We start from the raw sequence: 20,190 nt of genomic DNA on the forward strand, positions 1-20,190 counted from the left end.
CATCGTGTCTTTTGATGTGTTAATTATTTAGATATCATAAATACTTAATAGTAAGAACCTAGAAGGTAAATATTTGGGTTAATGGTTGTCGACAAGATAAACCCTTTCGATAGGTTACATTAAGATGATTTCATACGTTTAATTATCCATTAGATTTAACCCTACGATTCACAAATAAACTGTAAGTTAAAAACTTGAAACATGTTCTGACTTATATATGATTTTACTTTCTTATACGAAAACGTTTTTCGATATAATAGACTTTTATTATTAAAACGTTTTTATTTAAATAACGTAAATTGAATATATACCTTAAGTTGGAATATTAATTGTTAGAACTAATTATATAAATAACTTTCAACTTGTATTTAAAAATGTGTTTATGCATATTGAATATATATGTATATATATATATATATATATATATATATATATATATATATATATATATATATATATATATATATGTATATGTATATATATATATGTATATATATATATATATGTATATATATATATATATAGTTATTTAGTAAACGATAGTAACATTCGGTTATTGATTCAATGATATCTAAATAAGTTAATTAGAATGTTTGAGAAGTTAAAATAGCACTAATACATAAATGAACTATATCAATATAAGTTTTAAAGTGTAAACATTATTTGATATAATATTATTTTAAAAGATTTAGAATATATATTTTTATTAGTTTTGAAAAACTATAGATTATATCGTTAAATAAAGATTTCGAGTATATATATTTGTTACACAAACTTCTAAACGATAATATATGTATTCTATAACGTGACAAAATATAATATTTATTCAGTTATATAACTAATTGATTATATTTATATTTCTTATAATAAAGATTTTAAATAATATTATTTAATATATTTTAATGAATAACGAGTAGACGATTTATAGAAGCAAATGACTAAAACACTTAAATGAATAAGTTACATTTCAAGTAATATAGTTTATTGGCAAATAAGTCTAATTATTGATAAAGGTACACGTCGCGAAACGCAAAGTACAAGTTTTCTCAGCGTACGAAAGGACGTTTGAAAAACTGAAATTGGGACATTAGTCGAGTGACAACGTACAAGTCATTGGAACTAAAATTACAAGTCAATTATGCACGTGAATATAATATAATATATAATTAATTATAAAGATTAAATATATATATATATAATTATTTATATTATCACATGAGTGTCGGTAGCCTAATATAAGTGGATATGTGCTGTATTGTGAGACCATGCGAACACATGGTTGATACACTCAATCCCCATGCGATCGCATGGGGGTTAGGTGGGTGAAATGTGTTTATATACGATCGAATTCTGGTTCACTAATTCATTCTATCTATCAATCTCTCTCGATAACTCTCTCTCTATATATATATTAATTATTATTATTATTATTATTATTATTATTATTATTATTATTATTATTATTATTATTATTATTATTATTATTATTATTATTATTAAGATTAATATAATTATTATTAATTGTATTATTAATATTAGTATTATTAAGTATTTACATAAAATACTACGACGACGTTCTTGGCAAGTTATTTCAAACGGGTTTTCTAGCAGAATAGAGCTAAGGAGATTATGGGTTATAGCTATGGAGGTTATGGGTAATGTTCATGGGTATTGTTCATGAGGTCAAACTAGTGTTTATCATCTCCGTCAACGCCTACATACTTTTCTGCAATATTTAATCACACTATTGATACGTGAGCATTCATATCTTGTATTTACATATTAATAGTGTATCCAAGTCAAGTGCTCGAGTGTATATGATTATGCATGCTTGTACGTTTAGTTTCGATGTTATATATTTTATGATAAATCACGAATTTGATACATATACTACTGAGATAAGGTATATGATATGCATGTCGTTGGAAAGCTGACGAAAAATTTATAACTATTTATTTAGAAATCGTGTGGTTTCGATGAACGAATTAAAAGATATGGTCAACTGAATTATCATTAATTTTAATATTATTATTAAAACGATTATTATAATTATTATCATTTGATGTTATTACTAAAATTATCTTTATTACTAAAAATTAATATTTTTATCAAAACTATCATTCTATTATTTTTATTATTATTATTATTATTATTATTATTATTATTATTATTATTATTATTATTATTATTATTATTATTAAAAGTATCATTAATATTAAAACTATCATTTTTATTAAAATGATCATTTTTAATAGAAATATTATTGTTATTATAAAATATCATTATTATTATCATTTTAGTATTATTATTATTAAAAGTTATCATTTTGAATAGAATTATTATTTTTATATAAAATATTATTATTATTAAAGTTAATATTAAAAAGTATCATTATTATTAAAATTATCATGATTAGAATTATCATTTTTTCATAATTAATATCATCATTAGTAAATATAAATATTGTTATTATTCTTATTAGTAGAATAATAATAATTATTATTATTATTACAAAATAATACAACTTTTACTCATTATGATTATTATCAATATTATTTTATCAAATAAATATGTGATACAAAGATATTTTTACCACACATAATATAATTACATTAATAATATATACCACTATATTTTTATAATATCAAGTGAACTTTATAAATTTTATTACTTGAGATATATAAAAGTATATTTTATCATATATAAATTTTAATATAAATTTTTTTATTTATTAATAAATGACTTGTATTATTTACTCTACTAAAATCTGATAAATATATTTAAATATATAAAATGACTATATTTAAGTTATATAATAAACATGTATAGATTTTGGAAGTCATTTTGGGTTAAGGTGACTTTTGTTGACTTTTGCATATCGGTCTCGAGCATTAGGATTGTGATACACTACGACTTGACCTAAATTGTTAGACAGATATTGACCAACATATATATATATATATATATATATATATATATATATATATATATATATATATATATATATATATATATATATATATATATATATATATACTTAATATAGGTTCGTGAATCCGAGGCCAACCTTGCACTTGTTCAGTGCCGTCATTTGCATTATTGCTACGAAATACATTATAGTGAGTTTCATTTGCTCCTTTTTTAAATGCTTTTGCAATATATATTTTTAGGACTGAGAATACATGCGCTGCTTTTATAAATGTTTGACGAAATAGACACAAGTACTCAAAACTACATTCTATGGTTGGATTATTAGACCGAATATCGCCCCTTTTAACTTGGTAACCTAAGAATTAGGGAAATAGACGAGAGGATTCTGTTACCTAATTGACGCGAATCCTAAAGATAGATCTATGGGCCTTGACAAGCCCCAGTCAGAGAATTTGAACTGCTTTAGTACTTCGATTTTTATACAGACGAGAGGATTCTTTTTTGGGGATATTCTATATGCATTATGTTAATGTCGGTTACCAGGTGTTCACCATATGAATGATTTTATCTTTATGCAGACGAGAGGATTCTGTTTATAAATATGAAAATCTTGTGGTCTATTAAAATTATAGAAATGATTGATTATGATAAACCTATGAACTCACCAACCTTTTGGTTGACACTTTTAAGCATGTTTATTCTCAGGTATTAAAGAAGTCTTCCGCTGTGCATTTGCTCAATTTAAAGATATTACTTGAAGTCATTCATGGCATATTTCAAAAGACATTGCATTCGATCATACGAGTTCATAAAGATTGTTATTAAATAAATGACAGATTAAGTCATTTATAGTTTGGAGATATTGTGAAATGGCATACATAATTGTCAATTATCATTGTAATGAAATTTGTCTTTTAAAAATGAATGCAATGTTTGTAAAACGTATCATATAGAGGTCAAATACCTCGCAATGGAACCATATGTTATTGTATTCGTCCTTATGGATTAGGTCGGGTTGTTTGAATTGATTCTTCGATAACTTTATCGCGCTATCCAGAGGTATAGAACGAGCCTTTACTTTATCAACATTAAACTTGTCTACTACTTTCTCAATATATTTAGATTGAGACAAGTATAGAACACCTTTAGCAAAATCACGCACAATACTCATTCCAAGTATTTGCTTAGCACTACCAAGATCCTTCATCTCGAACTCCTTTGAAAGCATATCTTTCAATTTATTAATCTCGGACATGTCGGAACCCGCAAGCAACATGTCATCAACGTATAACAATAAGATTATGTAAGAAGACTTGAATTTCTTCAAGTAACAACAATGGTCCGCTTCACATTTTACAAAACCAACCTTCTTCATAGACTCATCGAATCTCAAGTACCATTGTTGAGGTGCTTGCTTCAATCTATATAAACTTTTCTTTAACATACAAACCCACTTCTATTTACCCTTTACCTCAAAGCCCTCGGGTTGCCTCTCTCATATAGATCTCCTCATCAAGATCCCCGTATAAGAATGCGGTCTTCACATCTAGTTGTTGTAGATGTAAGTCCTCGATTGCGACCAACGAAAGTACCAAACGAATAGTTGTCATCTTCACCACCGGTGAAAATATCTCTTGGTAATCAACCCCTTTCCTTTGTTGAAACCCTTTAACCACTAACCGTGCTTTGTACCTCTTCTTGCCATCCACCCCATTCTTTATTCTATACACCCATTTGTTTTGCAACGCCTTTTTATCATGAGGTAATTTCACTAGTGACCAAGTCTTGTTCTTCTCAAGTGACATCATCTATTCTTTCATAGCAAGCTCCCATTGTATGGATTCATTGGACTTTCTTGCTTCAAAGTAACTTTCGGGTTCACCATTCTCGGTATAGAGCAAGTAGTTTGTTGATGGAGAATACCTAGGATTAGGTTTGGGCACTCTAGTCGAGCGTCTAAGTATAGGAACAACCGGTATGGTTGGACCGGTTTCATTAGTAGCCTCCTCATCACTAGAACTCGCACTATGTTCGGAATTAACACCGTTATCTTAACCATCCCCATCATTATCAAGATCTGACCCATCACCGTTAATCGGCAATTCATTGTTCCCCAAATTCCCACTAGAACTCGCAAGATCATCAAGAGAAACATCATCAAGAATAACATGATCTGATTTTTAACCCTCCAATACCGGTTTGCCATAGACCAAATCTTCATCAAAAGTAACATCACATGATCAGATAACTCTTCTAGCTTCATTATCCCAACAATGATAGCCCATTTCATCCGAACCATTTGACTTAGCTTGAAGTTTATCTTTATCAATATCTTTGGTCTTCACATAAACATTACACCCAAAGATTCTAAGATGATCATAACTAACTCTGTTACCTAGCCATTCTTCCTCGGAAATACGGAAACCCAATGGTGTTGAGGGTGCCATATTAATCAAATAAGCCGCCGTATTAACCGCATTTGCCCAAAACATCTTAGGCAAACCGGAATGTAGTCTCATACTTCTAGCCCTATCATTCAACATACAATTCATACGTTCGGCGACCCCATTGTGTTGCGGTGTCTCCGGTACCGTTTTCAACATTCTAATACCGAGCTTTGCACAATGGTCTTTAAACTCAAGACTACTATATTCTCCTCCATTGTTCGACCTTAAGCACTTGACCTTTAAATTTGTCTCATTCTCAACCATAGCTTTCCACTTCACAAAAATACCGAATACTTTGGATTTAACTTTAAGAAAGTAAACCCATACCTTTCGAGTGGAGTCGTTAATGAAGGTGACATAATAACGAGAACCTCCATGTGATTCTACATTCTTTGGCTCAATAACATCCGTATGAACTAGCTCTAATTTCTTTAACTTTGGTGTATTCCCTGATTTAACAACGGTCACCTTCTTTTGCTTCCCAAAAGTACGTGGTTCTCAAAACCCTAGCTCTATCTTTTTCAAATCCGAAATTCTCCCACTCGAACTAAGAACCTTCATACCCTTCTCACCCATATGCCCGAGTCTTCGGTGCCATATAGTAGAACCAGCCCCAACGTTAACCATAGCAATCACCGTGTCTTCTTCAAACACCTCAACCATAAAAAGAGTTTCCCTTTTATGTCCACGTGCCACGACACTACTACCCTTAATCACCTCTCATTGGAAATTCTTGAAAGTAACCTCATTACCTTCTTCGTCTAATTGACCAACCGAGATTAACTTCCTTTTTAACTTAGGAATAAACCTCACGTTCTTCAAAGTCCAATTATAACCAAGAGTAGTCTTCAATACAACATCTCCTATACCTTTAATCTCGAGACCTTTGTTAATTGCCAATCTAACTTTACCTTGATACGACCGAAAATTCTTCATCACGCTCTTGGTGGGTGTGGCGTGAAACGAAGCTCCCGAATTCAAGACCCAAGACTCCATCGAACTTTCAATACTACATAATAATGCATCCTCCGTATCTTCCGCGGTCAAGTTAACATCTTTTACCGGAGCATTCTTACAATTTCTTTGATAATGCCCCCTTTGATTGCTACCCCAACAAATAGCTTCACTTCGGTCTTTCGATGGATACCTCTTCTTGAACTTCCCTTTACTCTTCTTCACACCGCGATCAACTTTCCTACCACGGTTGTCGGTACTCAACAAAGAACCGGATAACAATTCCCCCGAACTTCTCCTACGAGTGTCTTCACCGATAATTAAATCCCTAATTCCTTCATACGCAAGCTTAGTAGTACCGGTAGAGCTACTAACCGCGGTAACCGTACCCGACCAACTTTTCGGTAATGATGAAAGCAAGATTAGTGCTTTTAGTTCATCATCAAATTTGATTTCAACCGACTCTAATCTTGAAACAAGATTGTTGAATTCATTGATATGATCTGTTGCACTCATACCTTCCTTCATCTTCGTGTTGAACAATTGTCGCATGAGAAAAACCTTATTCACCGCCGTAGGTTTCTCATACATGTTGGAGAGTGCCTTCAAACAATTAAACGTTGTCTTTTCGTTCATAATATTACCAACAACGTTCTTGGCGAGTACAAGACGAACCGCACCCAAAGGTTGACGATCCAAGAGCATCCAATTGGCATCGTTCATGCCTTCGGGTTTGGTCTCCAACAAAGGTTGGTGAAGTTTTTTTTGATACAAATAGTCTTCTATTTGCATCTTCCAAAAGGCGAAGTCTTTGCCATCAAACCGCTCAATCTTCAATTTACCGTCTTCCGCCATCGATCCCAACTTGAACCTTGAGCTCTAATACCAATTGTAAGGATTATAGCTACCAAACAATAGAGTAATTCCAGAGAATTACCCTTCCACAATCGACAAACGAAAGAACAATAATAAAATTAAAGAACGCGAGATTTAACGTGGTTATATGTAATCGAATATCGATTACTTTAATCCACGGACCAACTAAGGAGATTTTATTGATATAATTCGTGCACATACATGAGGGTTACAATATGATGCTTATATAGGCCAAAAACACCTTGGAGAACAAGAAAAAACATAAATATGGAAACTACCCGTCAGACACTAGCCGTGCCGCGCCCAGATGCTTATATAAGGCAAAACTCCGGACATACGTTTTCTTCAAACTGATGCTCTGTTCTTGTGTTAGGCCGCGGCGCGCCTCCTCCCTTGAACCGATTCCTTCAACTTTTGTTTTGATATCCTTCGCATCCAACAATATGTGCCACCAATTTCAACACCACTATCTCAATTTATTCTCTACTAATATATGCAATTGCTGATCATTTAATTTTACTATTTTCATTTGAACAATTCCCTTATCAGATTACTTCTATTAACTTCTTCTTATGTAAAACAATCTTGACATGGAGAAATTCAGCATACATGGGTTCTCAGTGGAATTTCAATTTTAACTTAACCATGATGGCTCGCTAGTGTTTAGCCGTGAGCTAAAGTCACTAAATGGCAACTAGGCAAGCGATGTTATCACACGATAGCTATTTTAATAAGAATTACTATTTTTTTTTTATCAGGATTGTGTGTTATATATATATATATATATATATATATATATATATATATATATATATATATATATATATATATATATATATATATATATATATATATATAGCTGTTTAAGGATAATGAATTCATTTAACTTCATATATCAAATTTATTACTTTCATGTTCCCATGTGAAAGATAACTGAATGAGACAGTATTATTCTTATACCACATCCAAATTTTCATGTTTCAATTTAACAACATAAAATCAAATCAAATAGAGATAGAGATTCCTAAATGAAACCATGAACTATATGTGTACCATATCATGTGAATTTTAACTACATATCTAGGAACGAAATCAGATATTGTGACTTCATTTACGGAATATTGAGATGAGCTCGATTTTGATTTTGACATTTTTGGCTTTTTAAAACTATTACTCCCTGTTGAAGAACTGTACTCGTATAGGAGTGGCAATTCCGGATCAATGCTACTATGCATGAAAAATGCAGGTTGTGACGGTACTGGAAGCGTGATAGACATACTATTAAGCATAAGAACAACTGAAGCCATGGTTGGCCTATCAACAATACTTTCTTGAACACATAGTAACCCAATGTGGATACTTCGTATGATGTCACGCAATGAACCTGATCCGGTCTTCAATGTCGGATCTATCATATTTGAGGCAGTACCATTCCTCCAGCTTTTCCATGCCTGATATAGATCAACAATTATGTTTTTTAGAATTTGTGTAGTTAAAATTAAGAATTTGATTTCATTGGTGGAAAAGGTGGACACTTACGAAGCCAAGAAGGTCTTCGACAGTTTCTCCCTTTCGGAAGGATTGATTCTTTTGACCCGTTACCATCTCAAGTACTAGCACTCCATAGCTAAAGACGTCTGACTTCACAGAAAATTGGCCGTGCATGGCATATTCAGGTGCCATATAACCACTGTACGATAGCATAGAATGGACCATAAATAAGGAGTTATGTAATGAAAATTAATGTAAGATATGTCTCAATAGCATCATATATCTTGGGGTGTTAGAAAAAGAGTCACAAACAATTACGAGATAACCTAGGGTTAGACTACGTACATCTGAGTAAAAGTTATTCCCCTTCTCAGGTAGCTTTCATATGAAAAACTTTATCCGTTGTTTGCCCGTTTAGTAATGAAAACCAATCGCAAATTTTACTACTGGAAAGGTTTTTGATCACAGTCCTAATTTAAGAAGGATTGAAAAGGCATAAACTATTTCTTTTAAAGGTAAGGTAAACCGTATGCACGTCAAAAATTTGACCATTTTTACCCCTTGTGGTACTTGGTTATAGTCATTCTGTGACAATTTGTTAACCAGTTGTATAATTTCCATGTTTTTGACCAGTCATAAATCATAATGAACAGATAACGATAGAGCCATATCATAGAGATGACTGTTCTGTTTTTTTTTTTTTTTTTTTTTTTTTTTTTTTTTTTTCTTTCCTTCTTTTATACAGTAGATAATAAAAATTGTTAATGATAAATAATAAATGACAAGCATTGTGTTACAAGGGGCATTATTGTAGGTGTTCATCAAGTATAATTAACCCTTAATGGGAAGAATTTCATTTTAAAGAAACGTACTTACTAGGTTCCAACAATTCGGCTTGTGTCACCTTGTGTTTCTTCTGGTTTAAACAATCTTGCCATGCCAAAATCCGCAATTTTTGGGTTCATTTCTGAATCTAACAAAACATTACTTGCCTTCATATCACGATGAATTATCCTTAAACGCGAATCTTCATGCAGGTACAATAGTCCCTTTGCGATGCCTTTAATAATGTTGTATCTCTTTTCCCAATCAAGAATCGTACGTTTATTTGGATCTATGTCATGAACAATCGTATAATATACGTTAGTAACAATATTCACTAAAATAGAAATCATATTCTACGAGCATTATATTGATCAAATTTTGTTAAGATGATAGCAAAACTAATGAACATACCAAATATAAATTGATCAAGACTAGCGTTGGGCAAGTACTCATAAATGAGAAGTCGCTCGCTTCCTTCAATGCTGAAACCGAGAAGCCTAACCAAATTACGATGTTGAAGCTTTGCAACAAGCAAAACCTCATTCTTGAATTCTACATCACCTTGTCCTGAATCCCTTGATAACCTCTTCACAGCTATCTCTTGTTCGTTACCTAGCTTACCCTATACATATTACAAGATAACAAAAATAAATATATTAACTTGGTCTCTAAGGGGTGAAAATACCTAGATGTCCCAATTGATTCTAGGAGCATGCAGGTCCACCCGTTTATGACTTGGAGCTATCCGCAAAGCGGGTGATCGCTTTGGGATTAGTCATTCCCAAAACGGTTTGGATATCCAGGTTAATTCATTAAGGAATATTATACTATAAGATATAAGATATAAGTGTATAAAACATTTATTCTTACTTTGTAAACTGCTCCAAATCCACCTCGTCCAAGCTTATTCTCTTCTGAAAAGTCATTTGTTGCGGATCTTATTGTACTGAAGTTGTATTGCAAAGATTCAACAGTGCCAATATCTATAGTCGTTTCACCTAGAATACCAATAACAAGTGTTAAAATTCTCTTTTGCTAAACAAAAAATGAGTTCTTGTGATAACATATATATGTCTCTATAAAACACGCCATTGATTTCTTTGTTCTCTGCATGTCTATCATAAGTTGAAAATTTGGATCTTACTCTGACTTTTTTCAAGGGGCGGTGGCTGTGATGTTTGCTTTTTCTTCTTCTTTAATCGCATAAAGATACAAAACGAAGCAATTAAAATGGCAATGACCGCGACTGTCACAATAACGATTACTATTATAATTGTTCGTATAGTGTTATTGCTTTCGCCTGCAAAACATTAAATTAAAATTTAAAATATATCACGATAGATGTAGAATAATATTTCCACCGTCCCAAATAACTATTTCGATTTGACTTTTGAAGTTTTTTTTCAATTTTATTTCATATATTATTTGTGTTATATACTACTAATATTTAATAAAAAAAATTATAAATGAAAACACGTGTAAAAGCTAGTGCATACATCTATAATATTATACGGAGTATATTACAATAAAAAAAAGATATTCTAAGTCAAAAATATAGAAAAAGAATTTTAAAAATCAAACAAAACAGTTATTATGGGACGTTGTGAGTATCAAAATTCCACATATGCATGTATTAAAAGCGCTTAGAAAAAATTAACTAGGATGAATGCCTAAAATGTATTTAATAGGTTTGTAAATTTAAGATTGTTTCTAATAATAATCATTATCTTAATTATCTTTTTTATTAATCTTATTTTTTAAAAGTTGAATTACACAACATATTTTTTTTTTGAAAGGCAAGCTTGCATCAGTCCGGACCGAAACCTAGTCATCATTTGCACACACACACGCGCTTTCGGGCAGGAAATCCGAACCACACTCTGAGGATCCGACCCTTAAACCATCCCAAGGGGCAGGCGGGCCGGATCTTAGTCCCGGAGCGGGTCGGTAAAACATTCCCTTTGAGCCACCTTCAAGGAATAATGTTTCAATTCCTAGAGCGGGTGACGAGGTTCGAACCCGAGACCTCTAGCCCTGCGAGTACACAAGTGTAACTGCGGTACCATTGAAGCAATGCTTCGTTGGTGAATTACACAACATATAAATGACTTATGTTATAGTGAAATTATTATTGTTAATAAAAATCTACGTTTGCTCGGATTAATGTCCACCAACAAAAATTCCTCAATTTATGATAAATTAGTACAATGTTCACGTTACATTTTATTTAATAAGTCATTGTAACAAATTAACCTTCAAAACAAAGTAAGAAAAGAGATAAATTCAGTATTAAAAGTTTTGCTGATTTCCATATATAAAAATGGTATAATTGATACTTGAGTGATTTTTTATTTTGTGTAAGGAACATTTATCTTGAAACACATATAATTTATAAATGTGTACTGTTTTATAGATATATATACTCCGTATATTTTGTCTTCAAAATAATTTATAACATCATTTTATGTCTATAACGTCTATCCTATTTGTTTTATACTGAAAACTTTAAAGTTATGGTATATGGTTGTGGGCGAGTACAACTTTCAGGATCCTTCATTTTTCTGCACAAATGATGTGTTATTGTTAAAGTAGACGAAATTGAATGTTGATTGCCAAAGGTATAGTCACATTGTTCGCCACTTGAAAAATGAGTGGTGTAGTGGGGAGAATGATAATGACTTTCGTACTCTTTGTGACAATCAGTTTTACTTGGAGATGCACAAGAAATTCCCGAGTTAACAAGCATGGAAATTTTTTTTTAAAAAAGTCAAAGTTGCAAACTCTCGATCTTTGTGTTGCAGATAGGAGAAATCAAAGATGTGAACCGGAGCCCGAAACTGAAGTGTTTGATTTGAACGATAATCAACTATCAAACCCCAACCCCTACTAGGATTTATTTGAATATGAAAGACTTAGACACCTAACTTGTAAATCAAAAAAATCTCAAAATACGTCATCTAGTTAAATGCCTACATCTCGTGAGTTCTTCGAAGAGTCGGTTAGGAGGACGTTTTAAAATGTCTCAAGAAGGAAAGAAAGTTATTACGCGTGCAAGGACCTTGAAGCGAAGATTAGAATTTTGGCAATTAAGACGGAGAACTTGGCGGAAGAAGATTATGGGAGATCGAGAAGATGAAGAGGAAGATTTCGCGTGAGATGGTCGTGATTGATTCAGACTTAGAGTAGCTAATTATAGATAATTTAGTATTTTCCGTTACCATGTTAGTATTTTTTTATTTTTTTTTTAGTTGCTTTTATTTTTTTAAGCCTTGTATTTTTTAAAATTAATGACAAGTTTAGTTTCTAATAGATAATCTATGTATTTATTTTAATTATTTACATTATTTAAACATTTAATTAAAACAAAATTAGATAATAAAAAAATAAAAATCAATTTCTCTTAAAACTTGAAAGAAAAAACATTGAACGGCTCTCTCATTTTTTTTTAAAATCAATTCCAAAGTTCTATTTTTCTCTTTCTAAAATTGTGTTTTATTTACTTTTTTTTTTTTTTTCTTTTGCAAATATTACTGCTTTTAGCCATCTCTTTTGACCAAGTCAGAAGTGAGACCGTAAAGGCCCACAACTCATTCGATCTAGTTGGCTAATCACTCTTGCAAATTCAATTCCATACTACTTATTCACCTTTATTATATAAGGTGGCTCTATTTATCGAGTAATAGCAAACGTCAATTTATTGACGACTTAATTGTTTTTAGAGTTTAAATTGAATTCCAGACAAAATTTAAACTCATGAAAATTTGATTATGTCATTTTTATAGCGTCTCATTTTTTATTTTTTTTATTTTATTTATTATTTTTTAAAATTTTTCCTACTTATAGACCGAAAGTCCTTTTGAAAGCAATCTCTCTATTCATAGAATATTGAGAGAGATGACTTTCTCTACTCTTGGGAGTGTTTCGCTTCGGGTGGAGAAATGACTTGTCTTTATTCTAGGATATGGGAAGGATTCTCTATATCTCATATCCCCATACCCCGCATATGCAGGATTAGGTTTTGTTGTTGTTAATTATCAATTATCAGTTATCAATTAGAAGTAGGCTCGGAAACAGCTTCGAGAGTCATTCTAGCTTCGGATCAGTTCTTAAGGGTTTGGAAAACACTCTTGATAACCAGTCATATTTTTCTCCATACCTTCTTTGTATCTGTACGACTGTACCTACCATTCTCTCCGATCGTCGACCTACCCCGATTTCCAATGGCACTGACTAACACCATCTCCTTATTTATTTACAAATATAAAGATTGACTTTCACTCAATTTGTTGTTAAATTCTCTAATAACAATCATAAAAATATTAACACACATCAACTAATTGTATATTGAATACAACGAATCACTTCCTACTGTATCTATCACTAATTTATGCACACATTTAGTTCTTAAAACTCAGTCTACCCATATGTTGATGCATATTTCTATGGTCGTCGATGGGCGAATAACGTTTATTATTACATTGTACACTGGTGTAATACATGCTTGAAACTGATCAGTTACATGAGCATATGTGACTATTGGGCCGTTCATGCCGATAGGCCCATTAGGGCAACCTAAGCCTAGCTTAGGTCGTCTATTTATATCATTACATGCATATAGGGTCAGACAAGAGAGTAACCCTAACCTGGTGAGCCATTTTAGCGAATCCGGAGCTAAGGGGAGATCATGCTCGATCTCCCATGGCCACTAATGTTTCTCTGTTTAAATCAATCTTTTAATTTCGACAATTATTATATTACATTAATTCGAATATGTACATAATGTTTATCATTTTCTTGTTCCAAACGTTAAATCGATGTTTGTTTATGATCAAAAGATCCGTATTAGTAAATAATCGGACCAACATCATATACTGCTTCCATCCCACTACAAATATCCAATGTATTCTATGTATTGAATAAATTGCCAATGCATTGTATACATTGCCAGAAAGTGATATGTCAAAAATTTAATTGTAATAGTTTAAATTTAATAGTAATATTACTCAATGTATTTTATGACTCTATTAATCCAGTCAACAGTATACGTCGATTTATTGGTGACTTGATTGTCGTTTAAAGTTTAAATTGAACTTTTTGCAGGTTTAAAACCCAGGGAAATTTCATTCTACCATTTTCATGCCTTTTCACATTTTTTTTACCTACTTATTTGCCGGAGGTCCATACAGAAGCAAACTCTCTATCCGTAGAATATTGAGAGGGGAGACTTTCTCTACTCTTGTGGTGTTTCACTCTATGCGGAGAAATGATTTCTTCTTTATTTTATTCTAGGATAGGTGAATGATTGTCTACATCTTCATACTCTACTTTGTGGGATTAGATTTTGTTGTTTTGTTGTATTCGCCTTTTTCATGCATTCAAAATTTAATGAAACTAGTACATACCTGGTGGCGCTGATGGTTGTTGAATCGGCGGCGATGTCTGAGAAATTGGAGGTGGTGGGATGACCAAATTACTAGTCTGATTAAAAAACTCATATGTTTCATACCTAAAATTACAAATAGGTGCAAGAACTCTCCCACCAATTTTTCCATAAAAAAAGTTATTTGTTATCTCATTGATTGCACTACCTAAACAATTACTGCATTGCAACTGTGCTAAATTTGGAGTACACTGTACAAGCGCATATATAGTCGAAAAACCTGGCCCACTCGTATTCCCACTTGCAAACTTCCTTAACGAACCACCACCTGCTGCTTCAACTCTCAACTTATCCATCAATGGTTTAAGATCCTCATTGAACTGTTTAACATCAGACGTGTTTTGGCTGTTAGCCATAAACACATAGGAGTTACCTTCAGTTTGTCCCAATATAGTTTGGTTAGAGTATCTTAACAAACAATAGTCGTAGTACCCTATCGCTTCCTTTTTGTTAGGACAAAGTTGTCGTATTTTAACAATAGAGTCATTGAGACAACTTTGACAAACATCTAGAGCGACATCACCTCGACAAAGAGCGATCGAGTAGACTGTATTGATACCTTGTCCTATTGAAATGTTGAAGAAACCAAAGCCGGAGTTTGTGGTTGGGAGGGTGGATAGTGCGGTGTCAAGATTTTTTTCGTACGTACTGTTTACAGTAAAGTTTGATGCCTTGGTATCACATGGATCGTAAAGGAAATTGGATTGAGCTACGATAGTTGTATCGATAAAAATTATCAAAATTAAAGAGAACAATACGATAGTTGGATTGAGCAACATGGTTTGAGTTAGTGAACGAGGTAGAAGATGGTAATTAGGAATTTAAAGAGTTGTCTTTTATAAAACCTCGTCTATATTGACTTGTTCAAAAGAATTGTACTAATCAAGGTTGATTGGTTGAAGAACACGCGAGACGGGGTCGAGTCGAACGTTGACTTTTTTATATATATACACATATTTTAAAGTCAAAAACTTTTTATTTGACTAGTTTGTACCTATAATCGATATTATCGTTAATATAATAGAAGAAGTAACACTAAAGTACGTCAATTTTGATCGATTTAAACCGAATATTGACTTTTGACTGGCGTTGACCCGACCTTTCCCACATTTGACCCGACTTTTGATCGTTGACCGACATATTAGAAGAGGGGACTGGGTCGAGACGGAATGGTCAGCATAACGTCGCAACAAGCGTCGAAACGGATGCAACGAACGTCGTTTACAACACCGGTAGTAATACAGGGTATATCTTTTCTGAAATGTGTCGCTAACAACATGGAACTTTTACGATACACATAAAAGGACCATTTGGAACCGTTTATTCATGTGGGCTACAATTTTTGGGACCATGCTCTCGAACGCGTAGTTTGTTGGTTCCGAAGTGGAGGTCTTTGCAAAGAAATGACCAAAATTCTCACTACATGCTAGATTGCTAGTTGCTAAGTCAGTTTTAACTTCGAACATTGTCTTTCACATATGGTTCTTATAATATATGGTCCGATTTATGTATGTATATATACAAGCGTATTAATTGGGGCATGTATACCCATAGAGCGTATTAATTGGGGCATGTATACCCATAGAGCTTGGAGTACAAGACCCGATAAGTTTATGGTCCATATATATTTATTCCACTGCCACACGTTTCTTCTTACACATGATGACTACGGATAAGGTTTTTGGAAATATTGTTGACTTTAGCTTGTAACATGACTATCGGTTAGAAAGTATATATCCACTTACTTTTATTTTCTGCTATTACATTCTAATTATAAAGGCTGGTTTAATCAACACAAATACGAGTATATAAGTAATCTGATTAAAATATTTTGATGGCCAGTATCCATCTACTCCGTATTGCGTAAAAGAAATAGAATTAATAATTACAGATGTTATATAACTTATAGATACTTTTTTCAAGTACAAGACTTCATTAAATACATTTTAGAATTAGTACTAGCACTACCATATCTTGATAGAACTCTATTGTGTAAATAAATTTATCTAGGAATCATATATTGATCTATTATTTAGGTAATATTGGGATGAGTGACTAATCTTATAATACTCTAGGGTTTATGTTAGTTGGTTCAAGTTTGATTATGCGATTTGGTCCGTTAGGGTTAAGATTTATCAGGTTACTATGTATCTATGAATATCGCATGAATAATATAATTATAACCTACATGGTTTAATTTATCTTTCAACATGGTATCAGAGAGCGGGTATGGATGGGTCTGATCCCGAGATCTAATCGGTCCACATGAGCCGTTGTTTTTGTACCACCAATCAAATTTATCTTCTTTAATCCTTCATAGTCAACTTATAAATCTAATATCTTTCTTTTATATATTGAATGAAAATGAAAACAAAAATACCACAAACTATTAGCTTGAGGCATGTACAAGCAAATCAGTAACAAGCAAATCGACGGTATGAAAGGACCCGTTCATATACATTATAAACGATTCTCAATAGTTGATTACATCGCGAGGTATTTGACCTCTATATGATACATTTTTCAGACATTGCATTCGTTTTTAAAAGATAAACTCTCTTTACATCGAAAATTGACTGGCATACATACCATTTCATAATATCCAACTATAAATGATCTAATCTGTCATTTACTTAATAATAATCTCTATTGAACTCAACGACTTGAATGCAACGTCTTTTGAAATATGTCATGAATGACTCCAAGTAATATCTTTAAAATGAGCAAATGCACAGCGGACGATTTCTTTATCACCTGAGAATAAACATGCTTTAAAGTGTCAACCAAAAGGTTGGTGAGTTCATTAGTTTATCATAATCATTCATTTCCATCATTTTAATAGACCACTAGAATTTCATTTCCAGTTCTCATAAATATACGTCTCATGCATAGAGACAAAAATCATTCATATAGTGAACACCTGGTAACCGACATTAACAAGATGCATATAAGAATATCCCCTATCATTCCGGGAAATCCTTCGGACATGATAAAAACGAATTCGAAGTACTAAAGCATCCGGTATTTTGGATAGGGTTCGTTAGGCCCAATAGATCTATCTTTAGGATTCGCGTCAATTAGTAGATCGGTTTACTAATTCTTAGGCTACCAAGCAAAAGAGGCATATTCGGCTTCGATCATTCACCCATATAATGTAGTTTCAATTACTTGTGTCTATTTCATAAAATAGTTATAAAAATTGCACATGTATTCTCAGCCCAAAAATATAAAGGGTAAAAAGGCAAATGAAACTCACCATACTTTATTTCGTAGTAAAAATGCATATAACGTCATTGAACAAGTGCAAGGTTGGCCTCGGATTCACGAACCTATATTAATTATATATATTTATATGTTGGTCAATATTTGTCTAGCAATTTAGGTCAAGTCGTAGTGTATCACAATCCTAATGCTCGAGACTAATATGCAAAAGTCAAATTGACTCAAAATGATTTCCAAAATTTATACATAATTATTATATAGTTTAAGTATCGTCGTTTTATATTTATTAAATATATTTAAAAGAATTATTAGAGTAAATAATATAATTCATTTATTAATAAATAAAATTTTATACAAAGATATACTTTTATATATCTTAAGTAATAAAGTTCATAAAATATTATGATAGGTTAAGGTAATTATATTATCTGTATTACATATTTATTTGATAACAATAACATTGTTCATAATAATAAGTAAAAGTTGTATTATTTTGTAATAATAATTATTATTATTCTATTAATAAAATATCAATATTTATAATTACTAAAAATGATATTATGATAAAATGATAATTCTAATTATGATAACTTTAATATTTACGATACTTTTTAATATTAACTTTAAAATAATAATTTTATTTAAAATGATAATAATATTTTTTTTTTTTGAAAGGCAAACCTACAATCTACACACGAAACCACGAATATTTACATCTCACTGCCTCAAGTGAGGCTTGAACCCACAACTTCTTGGATGAAGAGTTCCTCTCATACCACTAGGCCAAGGGCCCTTTGGTAAAATGATAATAATAATGATATTTTGTAATAACAATGACATTTCTATTAAAATGATAATTTTTGTTAAAATGATAGTTTTAATACTAACGATACTTTTAATAATAATATTAATGATAAAAAAAATAATAAGAACGATAATTTTATCTAAATCAATATCTTATAATATTTTAATTTCATCATGATACACATACTCATTATTTTCTAATCGTTTCGTTTAATAGTTTTTAATCATCTTTTATATCGTTTTCATAAAAATGATAATAATAGTAATCAAAATAATTAGGTATCACTAATATTAGTTTTAATTACAATAATACTAATATTGATAATTACTATGACATTATTAACGATAATACTGATAATTACTTTAACAATAATATAATAATAATAATAATAACAATAACCACTTTTAAATAATGATATATATATTAATAATGATGATAATAATAATAATAATAATAATTATTATTATTATAATAATAATAATAATAATAATAATAATAATAATAATTATAATAATAATAATAATTAGATAATAATAATACTAATTATAACTTTAACGATAATAACGATAGTAATAATAATAAAAATAACAATTTTTAATGATAATTCCTTTTATTGATAAAGATAATAATAATAATAATAACAATAAGATAAAACTAGAACGACGATAATAACGACGATAATAATAATCATTTTTAATAATAATACCAATTTCAATTGACTATAACTCCAAATCTGTTCATCGAAACCATTCGATATCTAAATGAAAAGTTCTTAATTTTTCGCTAGCTTTCCAATGACATGCATATCTTATACCTTATCTCAACCGCATATGTAACTAATTCAGGATTCAACATAACCTAACTAAAGGCAATATCACAAGTACAAGCATGCATAATCCTATATACTCGAGCACTAGTCAGGGATACACTATTAGTATGTAAAAATTAAATTATGAGCGCTTACGTATCAATATTGAGATTCAATATTGCAGGAAAAGTACATAGACGCAACGGAGATGATAAACACTAGATTGACCTCACGAGCATACCCATGAACCATACCCATCACCTCCATAGCTATAACCCATAATTTCCTTAGCCCTATCCTACTCGAAAAACTCATTTTGAAATCACGCGAGCAGAACCTTGTCGTAGTATTTTATGTATAATACTAATAATAATCCCATCACTACTAATAA

General features: G+C 31.3%; 1 protein-coding gene across 1 annotated transcript; it reads right to left on the reverse strand.

The window, feature by feature from the left end:
• Positions 1 to 8,117: 8,117 nt before the first annotated feature.
• On the reverse strand, positions 8,118 to 15,458 carry LOC139862391 (cysteine-rich receptor-like protein kinase 44). The gene is made up of 7 exons (XM_071850987.1): positions 14,927 to 15,458; positions 10,669 to 10,824; positions 10,395 to 10,522; positions 9,936 to 10,146; positions 9,576 to 9,813; positions 8,748 to 8,898; positions 8,118 to 8,659 (listed from the first exon to the last, which is right to left on the reverse strand). Exons 1-7 carry the CDS (start codon positions 15,318 to 15,320, stop codon positions 8,213 to 8,215), a joined length of 1,725 nt encoding a protein of 574 aa, XP_071707088.1. The 5' UTR covers positions 15,321 to 15,458; the 3' UTR covers positions 8,118 to 8,212.
• Between the last annotated feature and the right edge of the window lie 4,732 nt (positions 15,459 to 20,190).

The sequence above is a fragment of the Rutidosis leptorrhynchoides genome, chromosome 8, assembly GCF_046630445.1.
Source record: "Rutidosis leptorrhynchoides isolate AG116_Rl617_1_P2 chromosome 8, CSIRO_AGI_Rlap_v1, whole genome shotgun sequence".
NCBI classification, from domain to species: domain Eukaryota; kingdom Viridiplantae; phylum Streptophyta; class Magnoliopsida; order Asterales; family Asteraceae; genus Rutidosis; species Rutidosis leptorrhynchoides.